Raw genomic sequence first — 23,154 nt, 5'->3', positions numbered from 1 at the left:
ATAAGAAGGACAGTCATTGAGCGTGGCCACTTATGAGTTTTGCATACCTTGGCTGCGGAGAGACTGGCGACGCGGCGGCACCAGTTGTGATAGATCAGAGTCTCGTTCTAGACGACCGCCTTCGCTGGTGAGTAGTAGAACATTCTACTTTCTTTCCAGATTCCTTCCACGATCATTCAAAGGTGTTGTGGCCGTTGACGAATTATTTGCGTCTTCTACTTCCGTTTATCTGAACCACCAATTTACAGAGCCGTTAAGTCCTCCATCAGACTCCAAGCTCTTGACGGAATGCCACCAGCCCTCCGGAATAAAGAGCGCGTCGCCAGCGCGGAGCTCGACTTGATGCAGTTTCTCGGGTGATTTTTCAGCTTTCCAAACTGCTTGATGCAGCGCCTTTCTTTCTTGACCTTGCATCATATCAGCTGTCCTTATACGACTATTGCCATGCTGCCGTATTTGGCGCTGGATGTCAAAGAATAGTTCATCGCCAAAGGTTGGTGGTAAGAGCCGTACAACTTTCTGGCTGTACAGTTGGCAAAACAGGTTCGGATTTGGGTCTCTGTGCAGTGGTGTATAAGTCGGCTCCGTGCCTAGCCAGATGGACGAAGCGTAAATGTCGCCTTTTCCAGCACACAGGACGATTTCTGGAGTTGACAAATCGGCCTGGAGAGGCTCCGGCAAATCATGCAGAGAGGACTGAGCAATGTACAAGTGCAACGGATGTGTTGTAGTTGAGTCACGGGCAGCATTGAACTCTAGGGCCTTGATGAGAAGCCTGAAGGGCGCGTAGAGTTGAAAGAAGCTCTGGCCGTGGCCGTCGGTCGCTTCTGATTGCAGGATGCCTGCCATGATTTGCTCAGTCACTTCTGAGCTGGTCATGAGCGCGTGTTGGAACTGCGAGACGACATCTTGCGGCCCTGGGGACCTGATCAATTCGTATGGAAAAGGCCATTCCTGAAGCTCTCGGACCAGATATGAGGCGAACGGCAATGTTGAATGGCTGTCGTGTACGGAAGCGGATCTGTTGAACCATTTACTGAAAGCGGGTAGACGAGAGGCCGGTGAGCCGGCTTCAATTGGAAACAAATACGGCTTTTGAGGCAGGAATGCTTTCTCCTGAAAAGCTCGAATGTCCAAGTTCCCTCGGGATGATGGAGAGGCGACCTCGACGGACCGAAGAGGCTGCTGAGCACGACGAGAAGAGCTATGGAGCTGCCGTCGCCATGGCGTGGCGAGCCACGAGGTACGACTCATGACGCAAAGATAGATAGAGCAAACATGAGAGACAAGGGGACCGTACTGTTCTGGAAGTCTGTACAGAATAATCAAGAAAGGATAGTCAAGGATGATAAGACATGGTCAGAATGATCCCCCGACTACAATGGGATGTGCATTACCAGGCTGACGATGGCCCGGCGCATGTTCAAAACGGGAGGGAGCTCGGAAGTCGGCAAAACCTGGCACCGGCGGCGTTGCATCCCGCTTCCCAGCCGGCCGGCCAGCCAGGGAGGCGGGAGCCACAGGCAGCAGCAGCAGCTCAGCGGGCAGCGGGAAGCGGGAAGCGGGCAGCTCTGGCAGACGAGAGGCAAAAAAAGCTGGCGGCGTGAGTCCATCATCCATCATCCATCCATCCGCCGTTTGCTGGTCTGCCTGCGTCGGCTCAGAACCTGTGGACCGATTGATGGATGGATCCGTTTGTTGAGTTATTTGCTCCATCTGCTCCCCGGCCAGGCCTTGGTCGCACGCACTAGCACTAGCATTGTATTGCCAAACCACAGCTTCTCCAGCCGTTTTTTGCGCGCGCAGATCAGCCGGCCGCACCAACCAGCGGCATCGCGCAGCCTGACGACATCGTCTGGCCAAAACGCCATCCAAACCAACCGCCGACCGCGACCGCGATTACGACGGCAGCTGCTCAACCTCTTCTCACGGACGCCTCGTTCGTGCATCGGCGGCACGCCTGCCGTTTGACCACCCCGCCCCAATCCTGTTTCGACTCTCGGGCTGCCTTGCCGATAGCTGCCCCTCCATCAGGATTGCATCATCTGCGCTCGTCGTCTCGTCGTCTCGTCGTCCCGTCGTCCCGCCGTTTCGCCGACAATTGGCCTCGAGGCCACCTCGACTCCCGCCATGTCTACAGACTCGGGCGCGCCAGAGTCGTGGATCTCGAGCTTCTGTGCCCTTCTGGGCCATGAATATTTCGCTGAGGTGTCGGAGGAATTTATCGAGGATGATTTCAACCTGACAGGTCTTCAGACCCAAGTAGCCATGTATAAAGAAGCACTGGAGGTATGTGGTGGTCAAAAGTTTTCATCTTCATCCTTATTTTCAATTTTTTTTCCCGCGGCTTGTCTCCCCCCCTTTTTCTCCCTAATGTCCTGGTGTGGCACCGTGGTTTTTCGTCAACTAACTCTCCTTGTTTCTCCCGCAGATGATCCTGGATGTAGAGCCCGAAGACGATGACGAAGAGGAAGAGGACGAAGAAGACGATGATGATAATGAGTCCGGCCTTGGTGGTGGCCAAGAACGAGTGGGTGGCCGGCCAGGCGAGCGAAGACACCATAGTAGAATGGCTAGCGACCTGTCGGTCATTGAGTCTTCGGCAGAAATGCTGTACGGCCTCATTCACCAACGCTTCATATGTTCGCGTGCCGGGATCCAGCAGATGAGTGAAAAATACGAACTCGGTCACTTTGGTTGCTGCCCACGGACCAACTGTGACCAGGCAAGGACGTTGCCCGTTGGACTCTCCGATATACCGGGCGAGGATACCGTCAAGCTGTTCTGCCCAGCTTGCCTAGATGTCTACGTCCCACCAAACAGCCGGTTTCAGACTGTCGACGGCGCATTCTTTGGTCGCACATTCGGTGCTCTTTTTCTCCTCACCTTCCCCGAGTACGACCTCACCAAGAGGGGTGCCGACGTCCTCTCCTCAGCGACCTCGCGGATAACAGCCGACGAGGAGCTCGTCAACGGCATGTACGCCAAGAACATTGCTCCCAATCTAGGACCAGGTCTGATATATCAGCCCAAGATTTACGGCTTCAGAGTCTCGGAGCGAGCCCGGTCGGGTCCTCGCATGCAATGGCTACGAGATCGACCGGCCGATGTCAACGACCTCGACGAGTCTCGCATCTATGCCGAACAGTGCGCTGAATCCGAGGATGAAGACGAATCCATGAACTTGAATGGGGGCCGCGCAATGGTCCGTCGAAGACCTCCTGGCAATGCTCGTCTTCGTCAGCGACAAAATCAGAACGGCAGTCCCATGGCTCTATCAACGAACGGCGCCGAATCCGAGCTCTAAAAGCCGAAACACCAACTGCATCTTCGTTCTCCCTACCGGAATCATGCTGGACTCGGCATCCTTGATTGAAACGTAGGAAAGATGCCAGTTCTCAACCGAAGGACGGGTCATCATCGCCATGCCTGCTTGCCCCGAGGGGAGGGTTTCCGCCAATAGCTGCAGCAAGAACGAGGATTGTGCAAACTCCGTCTGAACAGAGCCAAGTATCCCACCCTCAGGCTTCTCCTGCAACAAGAATTTCAAGCGCCCAAACATAGTGGCATCTGCATAGATGGCGTTGGAGGTGTTGTTCAGGGAATACAATTCGGTTGGCCAACACCGGGGGATAATAATGGTAAGGGGGGGGGGGGAGACTAAAAAGGGATACTTGCATGCATGCATAATGGGTGTGTAAGTGTGCGGGCTGTGCTACGCTCAACGGTCAAACTAGGTCGTGTCAAAGTAAGATGTGAGTACATTTCGCGTTTTGACAGCGCAGAGAAAAGGTGTGCGGTGTCCCTTGTTGAACAGTCGCGCATGGGTATTGTTTTTCTGGGCGGAAACGGCGTCGCGACTTACCATACAGCGACGAGCTTCGACAGGTTTGCCTTTTATTTTTTCAACATGTGTCTTTATTCAATCACACACATTTCTACAGCCATATTTCACATTGGTGCAAGTTGTTTCGATTGATATACCAAACGCTGGGGGTAAACATGCTCAGCTATTGAATTTCGCGTCTCATAACCAAAACATAATTCGTCCTAGCGCAACGGCGATCCCTTCCCCGGCGTCCAACTCGTGCCGCCCCCAAACCCAGACCCGGGGGCCATGCCATTAATCTTCCTCACAGGAGTGGACGGTCCCGCCGTGGACGAGTCCGCCGGCAGCGGCGGAGTGTCTGTCCTCTGGACACCCACGTCGTCCCTGCGCGGGGGCTTGAAGTTGACGGCGCTTCCAGCGCGGTAAATATCCTGCAGCATGGTCTCCAGGATCCCAGCGTCTGCAAACTCAAGATATTTCCGATACAGCTTGAGTGCCGTTCGAGAGTCTTCGATGGAGTCGTGCGTCTCCATCTGAATGTCCTCCTTGAGGAGGTACCACGCTAGAAACGCCAACGAGAGCCTCCGGAACCTCGACTTTAAATAGAACAAATCGATTGTGTCGATGACTTGAGACTTGGGAACGTGGATGTTTATGACGCGGAAATCTTGTTTGAGGCCGTGGCCCAGGAATTTGCAGCCGAGATTGAGGAGAATCCAGAGCTTCTTGTAGGCCATCTTGAGCGGGAGCAGGCTGTGTTTAGAAATTCGTGGGTCCAGATCTTCTCGAGAGATGCCAGAGTACGATGTCAGGTAGTCCACAATGGGCTCTTGTATGGAGATGTAGTCGTCGATGAAGGGCAGTCCCTCGTTCTCGCCCTGTCCACGGACAACAGACGTTCGAGCCAACGCATAGACAATTGGTCGAATGGTCTCACGTTCGCCGTCGGAGTTCACCTCAATCTCAGGCTGTCGAATGGCAACGAACTCCGTATCCAGAGCTACTACTGTATCCGGGCCGGGCATTTCCGTTTCTGGATCCAGCATGTGGTATGTTTTATGCTCAGAGTTTGGATTTAGACTGCAGCCCAAGTTAGCTAGACCTGTCAATGGACACCCAGCATGCAAATGAGAAATACGCACTACAAATCATGGGACAGAATCGAGGTGTCCAGCTGGTCTTTCCAGGTGGAGTCAATCTTGTTATTCGCTTCTTTGATCTGGAATGATATAACACTGGGGATTTTCCATGACGTGTTGAACGCAAGGGCTTCTTCGGTACTGATAGACCTGACTAGGAAGTCGTTGAACAAGTGCCACTGACTGTGTCCGGGCGGTTCTGGCACAGCGTGTGCAACTGTTTTTGTTTTTCAGCTTCAGAGAACTTGCACGTCCTGTTGGCAGTACTCACCATTGATCATGGATACCAGGTGTGATTTTTGCATTTGGCCACCCTCGATATTTGTCGCCATCCCTATTAACGAGTATACGGTGATGTTGTGGATTCCACGCTGCAAGTGAAGTTTCAAGTCTTCACCCTCATAACAAAAGAACTGGCCCTGCTCAACAATGATTCCGATTTCCTCAGGAAGCCAGCCGGGAGTAGACCATAGCATGCGATGGTCGTGACTAGTAATTGCGGTATTCAACATCAAGACAGCCGGAATGCTGTGAATTGTCTTTCTGGTGGCTATAGTTTGGTAACGTTGACATCGGCCACACCAACCCTTAGAGGTAGTCTCTCTCTCAACGCTACTTTTAAGAACTTGAGAAAAAGTCACTCTGGGCATTTTGGCGCTCCGCCCAGGAGGTTTCTTGGAAGCTGAATTAGAGGGTTTCGGTGCAAAAGGATATCACGCACTTACAAATGGTGGATAGAGCAGGTCGTTGACAAACGTCGAGCCCGGTCTTGTATACTCGCTCCTACAGTTCATACATTGAATAGAGCTTGTTGCGGAGGTTGCAAGAATCTGCCGATTGTTAGGGACTCATTCAATGCAGTGTCTACTCATACCGACCTGTTCCATCGCAGATGATGTTGGTGACAAGCTCTTGTAGTCAGAGACAATCTTGTCCAGGAGAAACCTAGTTAGGCCCTGCAACATGACGTTTAGCGACGAGCTGCGGGTGTCCTCTTCGAGGAGGCCAAGCGGACCAGCTGATGGAGATTTAGCAACAATGTCAGAAGCAGCACAGAGTTCACGTGCAGTCTACCTTGTGGATGGCTACTGAGTATTCTCAGTATGTTTGTTGCCTGACAGATTGAGCCGTCTGCTTTTTGTAGCATGTCGAAAAGGAAGCCAAGTTCACAGAGCAAGCACATTTCGCTGAGACAGGCTGCAGCCGCATGTTGAAGGGCTATGTTTCGAATCAGGGGGGTAAAATGCATAATTTGAAGGAGTGAGTTGGCGTATGAGTTTGAAATATGAATTTCCAAGCCTGAGTATCGTGTTTTGTTATAAAATCTGAAGTTTTTTAAGTAAGCAGCAGGGAAACATAGCACCACAGGTCACAGGATTTGGTCAACTCACCCGAAATCAAAATCATCTACTCCGAACTTGCTGTACTTGATTTCAACGTTCCGGTACATGACCGGCACGTCTGACTTCTTACTTTCAATCTCGCTGTCGGTTACAGTGCTAGAAACGTCGTCATTCAGATCATTCGTCATGGACTCTGATTGGGCAGACTCTCTGGCTTTCTCACTCAAGAACTTGGGCGCCTTGAGACCAGCGTTTGCAGACTTGCGGGTATTTCTGGTATTCTCAGCCTGATTCCTCCGGAGGCCTCTTGTGTTGCGGCCATACAGTCCAAATTCGGTCGGCTTGAGGCTCGCGAGGAACTGAGGATCAAACCTCACTGGAGGGGCGCCAACATCGGAAACAAGATCCGGCCAGGCCGAGGCCAACACTTCCCAATAGAAGGGCAATCCGACAGAGTTCAACGGTCTTGAAGAAGAGGAAGTCAGCGTATAATTCAAAGTATCAATGAAGGCTGTCCATACGTTTCAGGGGTCCATTCTATTTGAGGAGCATGGTCCTCCGGGCTAGCAAAGTCTATTGGCGTTGACAAGTCGACAAAGTGAAGCTTCGAAGGCGATCCCCAGAGGTGAATATAGCACTCAGCATCGGTAAGAGCCATTGATTCACCAGAAGGCGCAATTTCAAACATGCTAAGGTAGGTAAGGACGTTTGCCTGCCGCACGTTACTAGTGTTGGGGTTCATCAAGTCGACCACATGCATTTGGCCGGACTGCGAGACCACGATACTGGTGGTCAACATCCTGGGATGCATGCGAACGTACGCCGCCCCGGCAGGGAAAGGTATTGGTGGCATTGACAACATCTTTTTAATATCAAACACGTTCAAAAATGGATCGAGCATGTATGTTTGGCCTTGTCGGAGTGAATATCCGCATGTAACAATGAAGTCATGCTGGGCATCCATGTCATTGATCAGCGCAGTGTGAGCATTCCAAGACTTAACAACTGCAAAGGACACTGGATCGAGGAGGTTCACCGTCCCATTCTTGGTTGCCGCACAGATATACCTTCCTCGTTTCATGATGGAGTACTGGTGTTCGGTTGCAATCTAGCAGCATCGTCAGTCAGCCAAAACAACATGAGATTAACAGCCAGCCGGCAAACAGACCTCCTTCACGACGTCGCCCTTATTAAGGTCAATGACTAGCATTGAATCTTGCAATCCCGCAACAACGATCTCCGTCGTCCCTTTGGAAGTAAAGCTCATGCACCGTAGCTCAGTCATATCGTCATCACTTGTTCCTCTGTTAGCGCTCCCTCCAAACACAGACACGACGCAAGTGGGACTGCGAAAAAAAAAACCGTACTTGAGATGCCATATCGGTGGTCCCCTCCTCTGTGCCATGTGAACATCCTTTGAGCCCAACGATATCACGCCTTTTTCGTTGACCAATATTTGTCGCACTGGCCCGTCCGTCGAAAGGTGTGCTTTGAAGGAGGTATACCGTTGTAATTCAGGGCCAAGGAACGAAGTTACGCGACCCTGGCTTGCAAGTCAGTATCGGAGCAATCCGGCCTAGGGGTGTCTTCTGGATCCATACATAATCGTTTCCGGTCCATAGCAGCTCTTGAAAAGTATCAAACGTCATGGTCGTTACCGGTGTCGGCATCGCATGTACGCCCGGAGGCGGGAACGCAATGCGGGCGACCTGACAGCAATTATGCATGAGTTAGCGACCGGTCGAAATACGTGTGAGCCGGCGGCACATCAACACGGCCAGCAGGAAAGAAACATCCGGTTGTGCTCCGATGGAACAGGTCGCCTCGACTGCAGGCGTCGGCGACTGACCTCATCCCAGTCGCCGTCCATTGTTGCTGGCTTGTCATTCTCCAAAGGCTGATAAATTATTGATAAATGATGCCTGAGCACCAGGGGGGCCTGCAAGGCTCCGTGACGGGTCTCAAACGCAATGCGCCTCACAGGATGCTCGTCGTCGGGCTCCAGGATATTGATGCATATGAATTCGTTGCTGGACTCGACACGCGCGTGGAGTTGCTTGACGTCGCCTGTTGGCGGGGCCAATTGAGGCTGCATCCGTCTGGGCGAGAGGAAGACCCCCACTTCTCTTACCCACGTCGTCGAAGTTGGCGCTACCCTACACCTCTCCCGCCCACAAATGCCGCTTCCTGTTTGGGAAGACGAAAGAGAGAAGCGACAATTGAGATTTGCTGTGCGAGATGAGTAATGTTTTCTTCTTTTCCTTCTTTCTTTTTGTCTCCCGATGCCTTTTTTTTTGTCCATGTTTCAAGGCGGACACGGACCGGGCAGCATCTGTCGGCTGGCATGCTACTCTATTCATTGGGGAAGCGGTACTGCAAGCAGGTCACCAATACTTATGCAAACAATATATTGCCTGCCAGCGGCGATGATTTCCAATCTTGACAGCTATGCTGACCAGCTGCATACTTTCAGACACAACCTCCGCAAGCGTACGCCCACCTCCCCAACGACTCGCTATCATGATATTTGGTGTACGATAAAGTTGACCGGCTGAGCATTCCTATCGACTCGTGGAACATCAGCAATCTTTTCGCCCACGAATTCCATCTCCACAGCCCACTTTGTATTTGTCAAGTGCCCAACCTCGTCCCAAAGGCGTTGAAAGCTGTCCTTGTCGTGCAGATATGGCGATATGTTACCCAAAGGAGATAAACTCGGTCGAGCAGTGCCAACATGCCGACCATAGATGAGGGCATTTCTGGTACCTCGCTTGAGGAATCCGACCAGACGTTTGCCAATATAGACTTGCTGAGTCCAGTTGAATAAATGGAAAAAACTGCCTGCGTATATTATAGTAACCTTGTGCAACAGGTCGTTTAGCCGGGTGTCACCGGGGTCCAGCATATCACCAATGACGAATGTGGCGCCGAGTTCATTTTGATCCTGAAATAGATCATAGCCAATATCAACAAATCTGGGCTGGACATCAGTTCCAAATAATTGATCTCCCTGGACTCCATCGTGACGAAGCTGTCGAAGAACCTGCCCCACGCAACAACCCAAGTCCAGAAAAGCATCCTTTGATCTGGGCAAATTGAGCCTGAACAGCACCTGTCGATAACAGGGATCGTTTTTCTCGGTCAAGCGCAGAAATTTCCACCGGCCGACGCAAGGAAACCTTGACATTCTCCACGCATCCTCACGCTGGAACGGGATTGTCACTGATCAGTCAACGAGCATCTGCCGAGTTTCTTGGTCCAAACACAGAACACACTCACGACTCGTAGAATATGGTTGTCAACATCCCTCGCGGGGATCCCGCTGTACTCGAGGAGCAGGTTGCGTATGGGGCCGATATCATCTGGCAGATCCGGAATATATGCCCAGTGTTGCAATGCGATTATATCCATCATACGAAAATGTGATGACGAGGGATACGCTTCCGGTCTTGCGTGTTTTCCAAGGCAAGGAAGCTTACCGGGTCTCGAAACGTCTTGATGCTACATGAACGCTGTCATGTTTCATCTCTGATTTGTTGCCGGTTGATAGCCAAGGCATTCATACTGCGAGTATCAAGAGCTCCTCGATTGAATTGTTGCAGCCAGATCCCGCCAAATGCTCCTCCTGCCTTGAGGTAAGGAGACAGGCAGCGCACCGGAATCAACGTAAACGAGCAAAAAGGGATCCGGAGTCTGGAGGGTGGTGGAAACCGTGAATTTGAGCGTGGAACTTTATAAACGGACCGGAGCCTACGGGCCTGGGTCGACGGGGCTCGATCGAGGGACCAGTCGATCGGAACCAGGTGGATGTACAAGGATATGGACACAAGATTGTCGTGTCCGACATGGCACATGCTTACACGCCTACCAATGTACGGAGGAATGTATCCGCCACAATGGAGCCAACGAGATGCGAATGCAACCTCGGGCAGACGGGGCTTTTGGGACCCAGGAATAATTGAGCCGCCAATCCGCACTGCTAGCTAATAAGTACCTGAAACTTTGGTCCGCAGTCATGCTCGGAGCTTATGGCTTAGCTTATGGCTTACTCATCAGCGACGTGACGGCTGTCTGGGTAAACGAGCCGAAGATTTGCCGCTGCTCCCGAAAATTCTTCCACCTCCGTGCTCATTCTCGAGGGGTCAAAACCACACAAACCACGGCGCCGAGTTCTTCCTCTTCCGTTGCGTGACGGGCCCATCGCATTTATCATCATCTGATCCAGAGAGCTATTGAAGCTGTAAGTTGATGCTTCCTACCTTTGGCTTGTTGATAACAACGCATCAGCACTCACCCACCCGCATGATTCGCTTGTTGCGTGTTGCATGTTGCGTGCGTGTTGCGTGTCATTGTGCTGCAATTCGGAATCGGCTGTTTTGTGGCGGAATCATGGTGGCCGCGCGACCATGCTAACAATGGCTTCGTCAGTTACTCAACGCGCCTGTTGACTCCCGGTCGGGAGCATAGCATCTGCCCCGGCGTCGGCACTTCCAGCTCCAGATTCCCTCATACATGATATACTTGGGCGTTTGCAAAGATTTTCAGCGCCCGAGTATCTTGCTGTGCCGGTGAAACAGGACCAACGCCGCCGGTGCCTACATTTGGCCGACTCGAGGGGAAACGGTTTCCGAGAGCGATATCATAGAGCACGCGCCGTACCGACATGAGCCCTGGCACAGAAGGCGAGGCTGGAGATGCGGCGGGGTTGACCTACCCGTCTCCTGGAGCAGAAGGAATGGAATCGGGCCCGTTCTACCACAGCGCTCGCGATGGTGCTCCCGAACAACGTGTTCAAGCCGAGCAACAGGATGTCGATGAGGTGCAAACGCAGGAGCATGACCAGGCACAGATTCTGGGCCAAGATGATGCGACATCTCAGCATCACGCATCGAGGCCGGCAAATCTAGAAGAGCTGCAGTTGGCCGCGCAATTGGGCCAAGGGCTGGCTGGCACCTCTATTCTCCCAGCGACCGATCCGAACATGACCGTCGAGGACCCCAGCATGCGCAACATCATGCCACACCCAGATGCCGAGCAGCACCACACACCATCCTATGTTCAGGAAGCTCCTCCGACCGACCCGATGGCCCAACATCAAATGCCAGTAACGGCTGGACCTACTCTGCCCCCGCAATATGCCATGGGAGAGGGGATTCCTCCGCGCAAGAGATCCAAGGTGTCGCGCGCGTGTGATGAATGTAGGAGAAAGAAGATCAAATGCGATGCGCAGTCTGATTCTGGAGAGACTCCATGCTCCAGCTGCGCGCGGTCATCCATCAGATGCTTGTTCAGTCGGGTGCCCCAAAAACGGGGCCCCAGTAAAGGGTATGGAGGTCAAAACACACCACATGACGCTATTCCTTGTCGACTAATTCATAGTGCAGCTATATCAAGGAACTCGCCGACAGAATTCACAGCATCGAAAACAAGTTGGAATCTGAGGGCAATCTCAGCCAAGACGACATTGACAAATTGTTTGCGACGGATCGATCAAGGCATAGCAGCGGCCCCGAAGATTCAACACGAAAGCGTCCCTTCTCAGCAGTGTCTCTGGGAGACCATGCAGCACCAACCACCGTTCGCCAAGCACCCTGGGCATCTCAGGCGCGTTCGCGTTCGATCCAATCGGCATCCGGTCGAGGAGAAGGCCCCGATCAAGAGAGCGGTAACAGTTCACTGGCACCGCAACCGACGCCAATCAAGTCCGATGAGACCCCGAGAACGCAACGTGCGGATTCGGCAGATGTACCCATGATGGATGGGGAAGACGCCACTGCAGTAGATGAGCAGGCCTTCCAGGAGTACGTACTTGGGCGCAGCTTCACCTGTCGCTGGCATCATGGCGAACTAACATAACGCAGCTTCCTCACCGCCGTTCAACCGCTCTACCCAGTGCTCCCGACCGACTTGGCCAGAGTCCAGTCACTGCTCTCACAGGCAAACGGACCGGTCCGATCCGCATTCTCCCTGGCGCTTTCTGGCATTGGGCAGCCATCGTCTGAGAACACCAAAATTGCCAGTTCTCTGCTTCATGAATGGGAGAGTAGCGACGCCCCCAGCAGCCGAGCCACGGACATTGTTCATGCGCAGACGCTGCTGATGTTGGTTATTGATGCAGATTGGCGGGGAAAGTCGACTCTGCCTTTTCTGCTCTCTCGTGCCATTGCTCTCGCCAACTTGATGGAGTTGTGGAAATCACCACTTGTCGACTCGACAACAGAACACGATTCGCATGACCAGCTATGCGTTCGAATATGGTGGTCCTTGGTGCTGATGGACAGGTGGCATGCTGCAGGGACCGGACAGCCTACGCAAATTCCTGACAGGAGTGCGATCGTTCCGGCGTATCTGGAGAACGTCATCGGAGAGGTCCCATTCCACCTTCTTCGTAAGTCAAGCTTTGATTTCGTATCCGTGGTCGGAACCGCACTAAGCGAGTCTCGTAGGCCTATCCAAGCTTTTGAACCGAATCTCGTTCGTCATTGGAACGCTGCAGACTGGATCGTATACTGCCGAGGCCCCCATGGCTGCCATCTTGACCGACTACATCGAGAATTACCGAGAGGACTTGCCCGCCCATATTGACGCAGCAGCGTATCCCATGATTCATCTTGCTTACTGGCACTGCCGCCTGCTCGTCACCATGCTCACGCCTGGCGCCACGCCGAAAGAGATCATCTGGCCAACAAAGGAGCTGGCCCACCTGCTGTCGGTCACGCCCGAGCTGAAGGGTCCGTTGTCGATTCATTTTGTCTCGCTTGCCACCATGTCGCTGAGCAAGTTGGCCAAAACGGAAGCCACGCGAGAGGATGCGGTGGACATGATCAAAGAAATCATAGACAGGCACAGCGGAGGTCATTGGGATGGTGTCAAGGACAAGCTTGCGGACGGGCTGAGACCGACGTCATCCTCTGCGGCCGGAACGGCAGCCAGTCAAGGACTACAGCATCTTGCAGACCTAGCAACAGCGCATGAGGGTCTGGCAGCAGGAGAAGAGGTTCCATTCGGAGCCGCCCTTGCGACCGGATACCTCCAGGTTGCATCATGAGCACGTGACGGAGACGAGTGCACGGCAGCGCTGGCCCTCATTCATGACGTCTGTGTAGGCTTGATTTGTGGGGTGTGTGTGTGTGTGTGTGAATGTTTGTTTGGGGAGCGGGTGCTTTGTCGAGGCGTCTGCGGCGTTGTCTACGGAGTACTGTGCGTGTACAATATCGCAACCGAGATTGGAGCAGGGTGTGAAAATCGGCACCCACGGGTGAAAACACGCGTCACTGGTATGTAACTATATCCGCGCGCACTTGTTGGCGGGTTTTGCAATGAGAAAAGTGAAGAATGAAGAATCTTGCCCACCCGCGGCTCGTCCCTAGGTTCGGGCAAACAAGTAATTCTAATTCCTGTCGACATGACGGTCACACGCACGAGTACCCGCAGGCAATGGTAGTTTTATTACTGACCAAGAACTATGCAGACGGAACATGTTGTCATGTCTGCCCCGTGGCATGGACTTTTGACGGCAAACCGTCGACTGCGAATGACGTCAGCGACTGCGACTGTGACTGACTGGCAGGCTGGCATGCAGCCCAACACCAACGAACGGCTCACAGTCCACTGTCCAGGACCACACCGCCAGCCGCCAACCGCCAACCGCCAACCAGCGCCCTTTTCGGCAGCTACTCCCCAGCCAGCCTACTTAAGTACATAATCCAAGCCCTGCCTCCAGAAAACAGAAAACACAAAACGCCCCGTAACCGCGAGCAACCCCCGAGCTTCTAGAAGAAGAAGAAGAAGAAGAAGAAGAAGAAGAAAAGAGAGCGGACCCCCCCGACCGACCTTGCAAACGCTCGCTCACTCGCTCACTCACTCACTCGCTCCGTCCGTACTCCGTACTCCGTACCCGTGCTCCGCAACACGTACCGTGCGTGAATGCCTGCCGCGCAGCCCCGACACTGACCGCCGCGCCCACAAACATGCGTCTGCATCCACGTATTCGGCGTCCTCCCTCAGTCCAGAATCCAGAGCCAAGGGGCCGCCGAGGAGCCGCCGAGGTGGGCCCTTGCTGCCTGTCCCGTCCTGTTCCTGCAGCAACTTCGATAGGGATGTCCATATCCGTGCCTGTGCCCCGTGCCCCGTGCCTTAATCTAAGTACTCCGTACCTACTTACTTACCTCTAGGTACTCCGTACTTAGGTAGGTATCTATCCCATCTGTACAACACAAGTACGTACTGGACTACCGTATGACCACGACGGCGTGGGCAAAAGTGGCCCAGGTCCCCTGTTGAACGTCGCGAGGAGGCGCCGAGGCGGGAGTCAGGACCAGGAGGAGCTGTCCTGTCCTTGCCCTGTCTTTTTATCCTCGTCGACATCTGCACATGCAACAGACTGCGGTGCGCATCATGTGGTGTGTGTGACATTGTGACTCTGACTCCAAAGCGCCGTCTATTGCGGGCTGCAACTCTAAATGCCTTCCGGGCTCCCAAAGCACAAAACGCGCCCGACAACATACACATAGCAAATATAAAGGGGGCTGCCAAAGGGATCAAAACATCCGGGACAAACCTCCAAAGTCTATCTACATCCCGTGTGCCCGATATCTTCTTCTCATCCTCACAAATACGCGCTTCCCCTTGCCTCGCCCTTTCCAAGCAGAGCCGGACCAACTGCACCTGACCACGTTTTTCTGCAACATTTGGGTGTGTATTTCTGCCTTCTCCATGCATCGTCGTGGCATCGTAACAGGACGCATCATGACTGCATCAAACGACATTGAAAAAAAAAAAACACAGTAAAGTATATACGTAACAAAAAAAAAAAGGCACAGGCTCTGACGCTGCTAGATTCGTGGGAGTCGACGCGGAGCCATGCTCCTGACACCATACTCGCTATTTCCCCCCCCGGTACTGCATCAAATGACGTAGTGTAGGCTCTCACAGTCTATCCAAAACACCAGACAAAAGGCGAATAAAGAATAGATATCAAAATCAATACGCCAGGGGCTACCTTGCCTGCAAGGCTTTGCACTGGCAGTTACCAGTGCTTCGTGCACCGCAATTCGAGAGGGTTCAAAAGGAAGTGTCCAACGACAGGAAGAGAAATGGGCGAAGCATTGCCCAAGGCGCCACTGCTTCTTCTTTTTTTTTTTTTTTTTTTTTTTTCTTTTAAAAAAAAAAAAAAAAAAAAAAAGCTCAAAGCCCAAATCTACACGCAAAATTGTAAACGCATAGATCGGTTGTGCTCCGCCAGCCACATTTCGAAGGACTAGTATCCGCTGAATTCCATGTCGTCCGCGGCCACTTGCTGTACCGCTGCTGGGGTCTTCCATCGCATGCTAAAACCGAGGGGATCAAGAAAAAAAGACAAAACTTTTTGTATTTCGCCCGTCATTTCATAGCTCCCAAAAAGGTCCCATGGAAGTTGCAGCCACTTGGTCCGGGCTTTCATCCACCGTGGTGGTGATGCGGTCATTGTAGTTGGGCATCCAAAAAGCCGCATCTTCTTCCACCATGGAAATGGTTCCAACCGCGACATTATTCTCAGCGTTCTTGTTGTAAAAGCTGTCATAGTCGATACTGGCCAGGTCTGTTGACCTCGCAACAATATTGGCCGGGCGGATGAGGCCGTTGGTGCTGAAGCAGCTCTCCACATCGCCATCTCCATTACCCAAGAAATCCTCGACTTCAGATACTTCGCCCGAAGTTGACGTCGTGTTTGCGAGACGCGGAAGCTGCTCCGAGCCGCTGCCGAATTCAAAGAGGCCGTTGAAGCTTCGGGCACCAGCTTGGCTGTAGCTTGACGGAGCAAAGTTTTCCGGCTTGGCTTCACCGAGGTCATAGTGACTCCAGTCGACGGAAGCAGCACTTAGACCGGCACTGAAAATTGGTCCATCTACTTCTGATGAAACGCCTGAGCTGAACATTTCAAAGGAGCCATTGACAACGTATGAAGGATAGTCGATGCCTGACAGATCTAGGGGAGGGAGTCCACTCTGCAACTGGGTGAAACTGCCGCTGGACATCAATGGAGAAGTAGTTTCTGACTTGACCCGCCGTTGTTCGCGAGCCGTCGCAGCCCGAGAGCGGTGGCCAAAGGAGTCGGGTGCCTGGCCGTCCGAATATAGCATGCTCTCTGACGTAGCACCGAGACTGCTCGCGCTGTTTGTGGAATTGACCCGGTTGAGCTGATATGGCCCGCACTTTTGGGCGGCACGATTGTGCTTGGCAGCTGGTTTGTGATTGCCGTTTTGATCAAACGAGAGAAGTCCGTCTGAGTGGACCGTATTGGCTCGTCGTCGTCTGATTGGGGGCTTGGGTGGTGCAGCAGCAGCAGCGGCGGCCAAAGGATCGCGATCCGATTCGGCTTCTGGAACGGTGTCCAAGGTCGGTTCTTTCTTGTGAACGCAAGTGCAGCGCCCACCGTGATTGCAACAACAAGTCTCTGCAGATTCGATATCTTGTTAGAACCGGGGAGCTGGGAAGAAGGCCGAAAAAAACGACCGGCAGACTCGTCCGCGGTGCATGTAGGCTGGCTCACCCTTGTGTCCATCCACAGGTTGTTGTAGATGAGCACACTTGCTCGTCTTCTCGCCGCAGTCGCACTTGACGTGGGCCGAGCGTGACTTTCGCATCGTGCGGCAGTGATGGCATTGTGACACAGGACGACCCTTCTTGTTGATGTGTTGCAGTGGGCGATCTAGACGGACCAGAGGTTAGCAAGCAGGACCTGCGACAGGAGGTCAAGCAAGGCAGGGGAGGGAAAGGTGGTGCACAGTGAAGAGATGGGCGAAGAAATATACACATATACGTATATATATGTATACGTATATATTCCCTTTTTTTCCCCTCCTTCTTCCTTTTTGATCCGAAAAAAAAAACGAGCCAGACTATTCCAATGTCGAATGGAAGTCGTGTGGGACATCGTGGGCTGTCACTGTTGCTGCTGCTGGACAGCCCAGAGCTTCGCAGGCCGCGGGCAATGTGCAATGTCGCAGTGTTGCAAGCGAGGAGGGGTACGACGCGCTGTGTAACCAGAGGCTTTGCGACTTACCAGAATGTTGACAATTGCTCACACGATGGCCTCGGACGCATGCCTCGCAGGCATACTTCTCACCGTCTATCAACATTGTTCGCTGCCGCAGGGGTGGGCGTGTGCAAAGAGGAAGTGATTGTGAAGATGTTGAGAAGGACTGGAGCGGAGCGAAGCGAAGCGAGGCAAGGCAAGGCAAGGCAAAGAAGGAGAGGCTCGGCCGGTGGAAGTGGGCGCGCGCGAATGTGCAATTGTGAGGGTGGGAGCGATGACGGTGGCAGTGGCACTGGCGAAGTAAGCCGAATCAGTGGTCTTGGCTGGTGCTGGGTGGTTCCTTCCGATGGATGCTGCGGTCAGAAGTCCAGGCCTGGGGTCAAATGAACGTCCGCATGTGGTTCCCACATTCATCAAATGCCCATGTCGAGTCTGGCGTACTCGGTACTCCGTACTGGACCAGTCATTAATCAGGCACTGGTCACTGCTAGCGGCCGGGTGCTCGGCGGATGGCGGAGGGTGGATGATGGCGGTTGGGGTCTGGCCTGGTCCTGTTTGCGGGCCTGTGGTGCCGGTGCAGCGTGGGCAAGGCTCCAGTGCTGCGGCTGGGGCTGGGGCTGGGGCTGGGGCTGGGGGAGGGAGTGCTCGGCGCTTCAATGTTACTGGTGGGTCTCGGAATGGCGGATGGCTGTCGGCGGCGTTCGGTCAATCGCTTGACTGGCGAGAGCCTCCCACTTCTCGTCAGTGTGGCACCGGGTCGAACGCACCAGACCAGGTTCACAGGCCCTCCCACTCCGTAGTGCTCCGTACTCCGTGGCCCTGGCAAGCCCGCCGAAAGACTGGGACTGGGGCTCGAGGCTGGAGACCACTGGAGACGGGCGACGACACCAGTGAATAAGGGGACCCAACTTGCTCCGCAATTGTTCCTCGTCTCCGACCGACTTCAGGATCCGCGGGGCGTCCGTTTCGAGGAGGAAACGCGGACGCGGAAGGCGGACAGTGCCGTACGTCTGCACTCTTCCAGAACACAGTGATGTGATTGTCTCGAGTCAATCAACCATGGGTGGTCCCTAACATCAGAGCCCAGCACAGCAATCAAGCGGTTAGGAGTGACTGCTGACACTGCCGGTGACTGGCTGACTGGTGGCTTGGCTGTTGGTAAAGGCAACCAGACAGACGACTTAGATGGTTGATGTCAATATGGAAAAGAGCAAGCAAGGCGAATGAACAGGCAGTCCATGGATGATGGGGTAGCCTGGCAGTCAGACGGCGATAGACTCAAATGTCGTCTTGCGAAGCAAACAACGCCGAGTTACAAACGAAGGAGCACCGCCAGTTGTTCGTGGATGGCAAAAGGGGGATAATATTATGTATAACAAAACCTTTCCGGCGGGAAATCGGCCTTGACCTGGGGGCTGTGACCAGGGGACACGGGGTCGTGGAATTTGGGGGAACAGGGAATATATCATTCGTACAACACCGACCCTTTCTGTGGGCTGTGTGCGAGTGCGCGTGGTCGGGTGTCTGATGGTTCGTCGCAAGTGGCCCGTCCAGCCTGTTGCTGTCTGCAACTGATCCGCAGGTGCGCCTTGGAGGAGACGACAGGTGTAGGTATAGGTGTAGGTGTATGTGTAGGTGTAGATATAGGTGTGGGCGTGGCGTAGGTGTGTGTGTGTGAGAGAATGCTGAGTGAGTACATAGAGTATGCAGTACGGAGTACGAGCGCGAGTGCGAGTGAGAGTGTGAGTGCATATATATGCACATGTGTGCAGGTAGAGAGGGAGGATATGTGTGTATTGTGTAGTTGTTGTGCGTGTGTCTGTCAGGGAGGGGAGGCGGCGGCGGCGGCGGCGGCGGCGGCTGCTAGTCGACAGGTGGAGACGCAACAAGCCTGTCCAGCACTGCCCAGCACTGCTCAGCACTGCCTAGTGCGGTCAACCACCTGTCCGTTGGCCTCTGAGTCGGTGCGAGTGGGGCTCGCCCCCAGGAAGTCACTGCGACACGACTGGCCCAGTTGAAGGCATTTTGATGTGCGCATGTGGCAGGCATGCTGTATTGGTGGGTTGGTAGCAGTGCGACACAGCCGGCTCGAGCCGTAGGCACGCTCAGCATTGTTTTGTGTCGTTTTGTATTGTGCGGTGCTGAGCTGGAGCTACTCCGTCCCTTTGAATGTGCGAAAGTGCGTGGACTTATCGTGGTGTTTCCTAGTGGAGCGATGTTTCTTTTAGTACCGGGTTTTGACTGGTCAACATGAACTCGGTACAATCGACGGACCCTCGCACATTCAACGGGATATGTCATGTCATCGATGCTCACCCATCAGCGAGTGAAATGGCAGACCCCAGGCATTGTCCTCTGAGCTCTCTCTGCACTGGGGTCGACATAAACACATGCGCCGGCTCGATAGGCTAGTGGGCCGGTGCCTCGTATCGTGCAGCAATCTGGTGTGTTTCCTCCAATACTAGCATTACCACGAGCTGTGATGTGATCCGCTGGCATCGTATCGTATTCAACAAAGCCTCTTCTTTGCTTTCCAACCCAACTCCCCGACGAATGGGCTCCGCTGAGATTCCACTCCAGGAGATGATTTTGCACGAGCCACATGTAAAGGCAAGAAATGAGAAGCGATTCAGCCGGGCCATACTACCCTCACAAGTCTAGCTACCGGCTGACCATTATCATTCTGTCCTGTCATTTGGGGCGGGCAATGCTAAACGGTGCCCGTGTCAAAGTTGGGTGCTAGGTCGAGTGGACAGACGACAGCCGGCTGCCGGACCCTTGCCCAAGGCATTTACCTACCTACCTAGGTAGGTGGCTATTCGAGAGAACCATTCATCTTGTGCGGACAACACGGTGATACAGTAATCCGTACGTACGTATTAACTTGCTTGCCTGGACAACATCATACATGCATGTGTGTCGACAGGGGCCCTTAAGCTGTCTGCCGTTCCAGCAGATTCAGCACATGTACAAACTGTCACGGCTCATAGCTTATCGGGTGGCCGGGAAGAGACGCAGCGGGCACGCGGCGAGGCCTGCTTCCTGTGTCGTCAGCGTGCAGCTCCGAGCGCAAAAGCCAATCCTTGTTTTTGCCCAGTGAGGGGCGGATACTATCAAGGCTCGAATTGGTTTCCTCGAAAGCCGAGCCTGCAACTGTTAGGTGCATACGTGCGTCCGTTGCGACGCAACTACTACTCCGTACACCATCACCCAAGTTCAAAAGGCCTGGTCCGTTGTGGCAGACACAATTGCAAATGGGTGCCAAGCGGTCCCCGGCTTTGTAGCCATGCGGAAGAAGAGAAGCGTCGCGTTTAGTTTCTCCTCAGAGCTCAGAACAAGCTGTAGTTGACAAGTAGGCCGGGTTGAGCAGCTCGCTGTGTCCTGCAACGGTCCTTGGCATCGACTATTCCTGCGGCAGCGGTGCGTATCACTGCAGTGGCCCTGCGAGGTGTATGTAGATGAACTTGGCGCGAGCCGCCGGAATTTGGGGCAAGCGACTTCTCGTGCTGTAAAGGCCGAGCTCCTGGGTCTTCTGTTGGCCACTGTGTTCGACATGAGCCAGGATGCCCCTCGGCCATTGCTTCGCCCAATGCCTCGTGCTTTTTTTGTGATGAAAAGGGGGATTGCAACTGGAAGTCCGCAGTACTTTTGACTGTACAGTGTGTGTTTGACGTTTGAATTGGTGTCAATTGTCAGACCGTGAACCTAGCGGCATCAGACCAACTGGATGCCCGTGCCGCCTCCGAGACAATCACATCCCTGAGCCTGCCAACTTTCAGGCCCCATCAATGCGTGTATTGTCTGCTACGGCCCGCCTTTGTAAAAGTAAAAATTCTTATGTAAAAACGAAAAGAAGGCGCCATGGTTGGAGCAAATGTGACCACCACGTCATCTTCCCTGGTCCCAAGCACAGACACTCGGGCTTGCTGTTCCTGGAGGCAGACATGCGGGGTGTTGTCGGCAAATTTCCAGATAGCCTGATGGTCGTCTGTCCATGTATGCTGGCGAGGTGCAATATTGATTGTTACAGTACTCCGTAGTTGGCGCTTATAGCGCAAAAGCTGACGTCTGTGCAGCGTGATGAGTGGCCTGCGTCAACTTCGGGTTGCTTCCATTCCGCACAAAACTTGCCCGGACGTCTTGGGAGCTAGTTGTGCGACACGGTCGGAGGAGGGAACACGACAAGTGAGTGAGTGATCAGTAGGGCGGCGGCACGATGCTCCAATGCTCCGGCACAGACTTGGGAAAGTCATCGGACGTAGGCGGGGTCACCGTGGCGGCGTCAAGCAGCGGCAAAGAAGGTCGACTGGGCCCCAAATTACGCCCCCTGGCTGGTTGCACGCGGTTTTCTTGGCATGCCTAAGGTCTTCGTTGCGAGGTCGTTTGAATCGGAAGACTAGGCCAGGGCCAGCAGGGAGCTTGCCGGCGGCTTGCGGTCAGCTTCAGCCTGGGATGCCGTTGGTTCTGCAGGTTCGGTCCAATTCAATATTTAGTGTCGCTGTCGTTTTGTAGAAGCAAGGGTCACCCGTTAGGTTCTAAGTTTGCGGCGAAAGCTGGGGCGGAGCCGACAATTAGAACAACAATAAGTGGCGCCATAATCAAAAATGGCCACGATGGGAGCCGCTGGCCCGGCAGGCAGGCAGGTTTTGCTGCGAGCAGACAAAGAAAGGACAAGTGGTGAATAAACCGTGCAGGGAGGGCATTGGCATGTGGACGAGTCGTAAAAGGCCCGAGGTGCCTCAGGCGTCCCGTCCGGGCTGAACTGGGAAACGGCCACATGCACATGCTCCTCGGGCGGACAGACTACCTGGGAAAGAGCTGCCCTGTCGTGGAGCACATGATGGATAGGATGATACTCCGTAATGCTGCTGGTGATGGTGATGGTAATTGTGTTATGCGCCCGTACCTGCCTATATGTACGTCAAAGGTGCCTCACTATGTTCCCTGTCAGAGCGCCATGGTGCTTTGCCAGGCCCAGCTTGGGCCTGTGAGAGCATCAATCGACCCGGGGTCATTGTTATACACCCACCTGTCCCTGCAGAGTTTGCTCGCCAGGCAAAGTTATTCGCTGGTGGGTTCGGCCACGTTTGCTCTATCTAGACTTTGGTCCATGTCTGTATCGTATCAGGAATTCCGGAGAAGCCGGATGATGGACATCTCAGGTTCGCTTCTCGTTCATCTACGACACGATGGCGTGGCGTGTGCGTCTTCCTGAACGCAGAGCATAATCCTGACGCAGCGACAGCGATGGTCCTGATTCCTGAATGTCTCTACGTACACAAGCCACAAGACAAGCAGTCAAGCATGCCCCGTTTGCCTAGCTTCGGAGGCATCATCTTGACATGGCCTTTCACCACGGCAGGCAATGACTGAGCACCTGCTCTGGAATCATCCCAAACCTGAAATCATATACACATCCTATGCTGTCGTGAAGAAGGGATGATTGAAGATGCCTGTGTGCCGTCTTTCTGTGTGTGGATGACAGCCCGATATTATTCACAATCTCATGTCCTGTTTCTCTACTTCGCCATGGCAGACTGCTTATATCCCACTGGTCAAAGGAGTACCATTCTTCATCACCGGTGCCTGGCATGCTTTTCTGTATCCGCCATGCGGCGCCAAACGAAGCCACAGAAAGGCTTGATATGCCTCCTTACTCCTACTTTGTACATTTGGCGTAACTATGAATAGAGCACGTGGAAAGCAGTGGTGACTGGGGTATGATGAATCCCATCGCTTCTAGTCGGCTGTAATGCCCGCGTGGCCAACGCAACCCCTCTCCCAGCTTCAGGGAAATACTACTTAGTTAAATGGTGGCTGAAGAGT

General features: G+C 53.6%; 5 protein-coding genes across 5 annotated transcripts; 2 read left to right on the top strand and 3 right to left on the bottom strand.

Annotated features, from left to right (window-relative positions):
• Nucleotides 1-225: 225 nt before the first annotated feature.
• Nucleotides 226-1,254, bottom strand: MAM_00672 (Transcription factor jumonji/aspartyl beta-hydroxylase; the record flags this gene model as incomplete). Its single annotated transcript, XM_040819471.1, has 1 exon — nucleotides 226-1,254. The coding sequence occupies one exon, from the start codon at nucleotides 1,252-1,254 to the stop codon at nucleotides 226-228; it is 1,029 nt and encodes a 342-aa protein (XP_040682736.1).
• An 876-nt stretch (nucleotides 1,255-2,130) lies between these two features.
• MAM_00671 (casein kinase II beta subunit) lies at nucleotides 2,131-3,307 on the top strand (the record flags this gene model as incomplete). Its single annotated transcript, XM_040819470.1, has 2 exons — nucleotides 2,131-2,289; nucleotides 2,432-3,307. The coding sequence occupies 2 exons, from the start codon at nucleotides 2,131-2,133 to the stop codon at nucleotides 3,305-3,307; spliced, it is 1,035 nt and encodes a 344-aa protein (XP_040682735.1).
• Nucleotides 3,308-4,050: 743 nt separating this feature from the next.
• Nucleotides 4,051-8,181, bottom strand: MAM_00670 (Exonuclease, RNase T/DNA polymerase III; the record flags this gene model as incomplete). Its single annotated transcript, XM_040819469.1, has 12 exons — nucleotides 4,051-4,909; nucleotides 4,972-5,185; nucleotides 5,240-5,457; nucleotides 5,765-5,798; nucleotides 5,843-5,986; nucleotides 6,088-6,293; nucleotides 6,360-6,776; nucleotides 6,833-7,419; nucleotides 7,480-7,606; nucleotides 7,679-7,854; nucleotides 7,913-8,020; nucleotides 8,161-8,181. The coding sequence occupies 12 exons, from the start codon at nucleotides 8,179-8,181 to the stop codon at nucleotides 4,051-4,053; spliced, it is 3,111 nt and encodes a 1,036-aa protein (XP_040682734.1).
• A 2,793-nt stretch (nucleotides 8,182-10,974) lies between these two features.
• Nucleotides 10,975-13,359, top strand: MAM_00669 (C6 finger domain-containing protein; the record flags this gene model as incomplete). Its single annotated transcript, XM_040819468.1, has 4 exons — nucleotides 10,975-11,636; nucleotides 11,696-12,112; nucleotides 12,173-12,699; nucleotides 12,758-13,359. 4 exons carry the CDS (start codon nucleotides 10,975-10,977, stop codon nucleotides 13,357-13,359), a joined length of 2,208 nt encoding a protein of 735 aa, XP_040682733.1.
• Nucleotides 13,360-15,697: 2,338 nt separating this feature from the next.
• MAM_00668 (Copper fist DNA binding domain protein) lies at nucleotides 15,698-16,936 on the bottom strand (the record flags this gene model as incomplete). The annotated part of the gene is made up of 2 exons (XM_040819467.1): nucleotides 15,698-16,671; nucleotides 16,843-16,936. 2 exons carry the CDS (start codon nucleotides 16,934-16,936, stop codon nucleotides 15,698-15,700), a joined length of 1,068 nt encoding a protein of 355 aa, XP_040682732.1.
• Nucleotides 16,937-23,154: the final 6,218 nt, after the last annotated feature.

The sequence above is a fragment of the Metarhizium album genome (assembly GCF_000804445.1).
Source record: "Metarhizium album ARSEF 1941 chromosome Unknown scaffold_1, whole genome shotgun sequence".
NCBI classification, from domain to species: domain Eukaryota; kingdom Fungi; phylum Ascomycota; class Sordariomycetes; order Hypocreales; family Clavicipitaceae; genus Metarhizium; species Metarhizium album.
The sequence above is the reverse complement of the archived record's forward strand: the minus strand, read 5'-3'. Positions and strand labels throughout refer to the sequence as shown.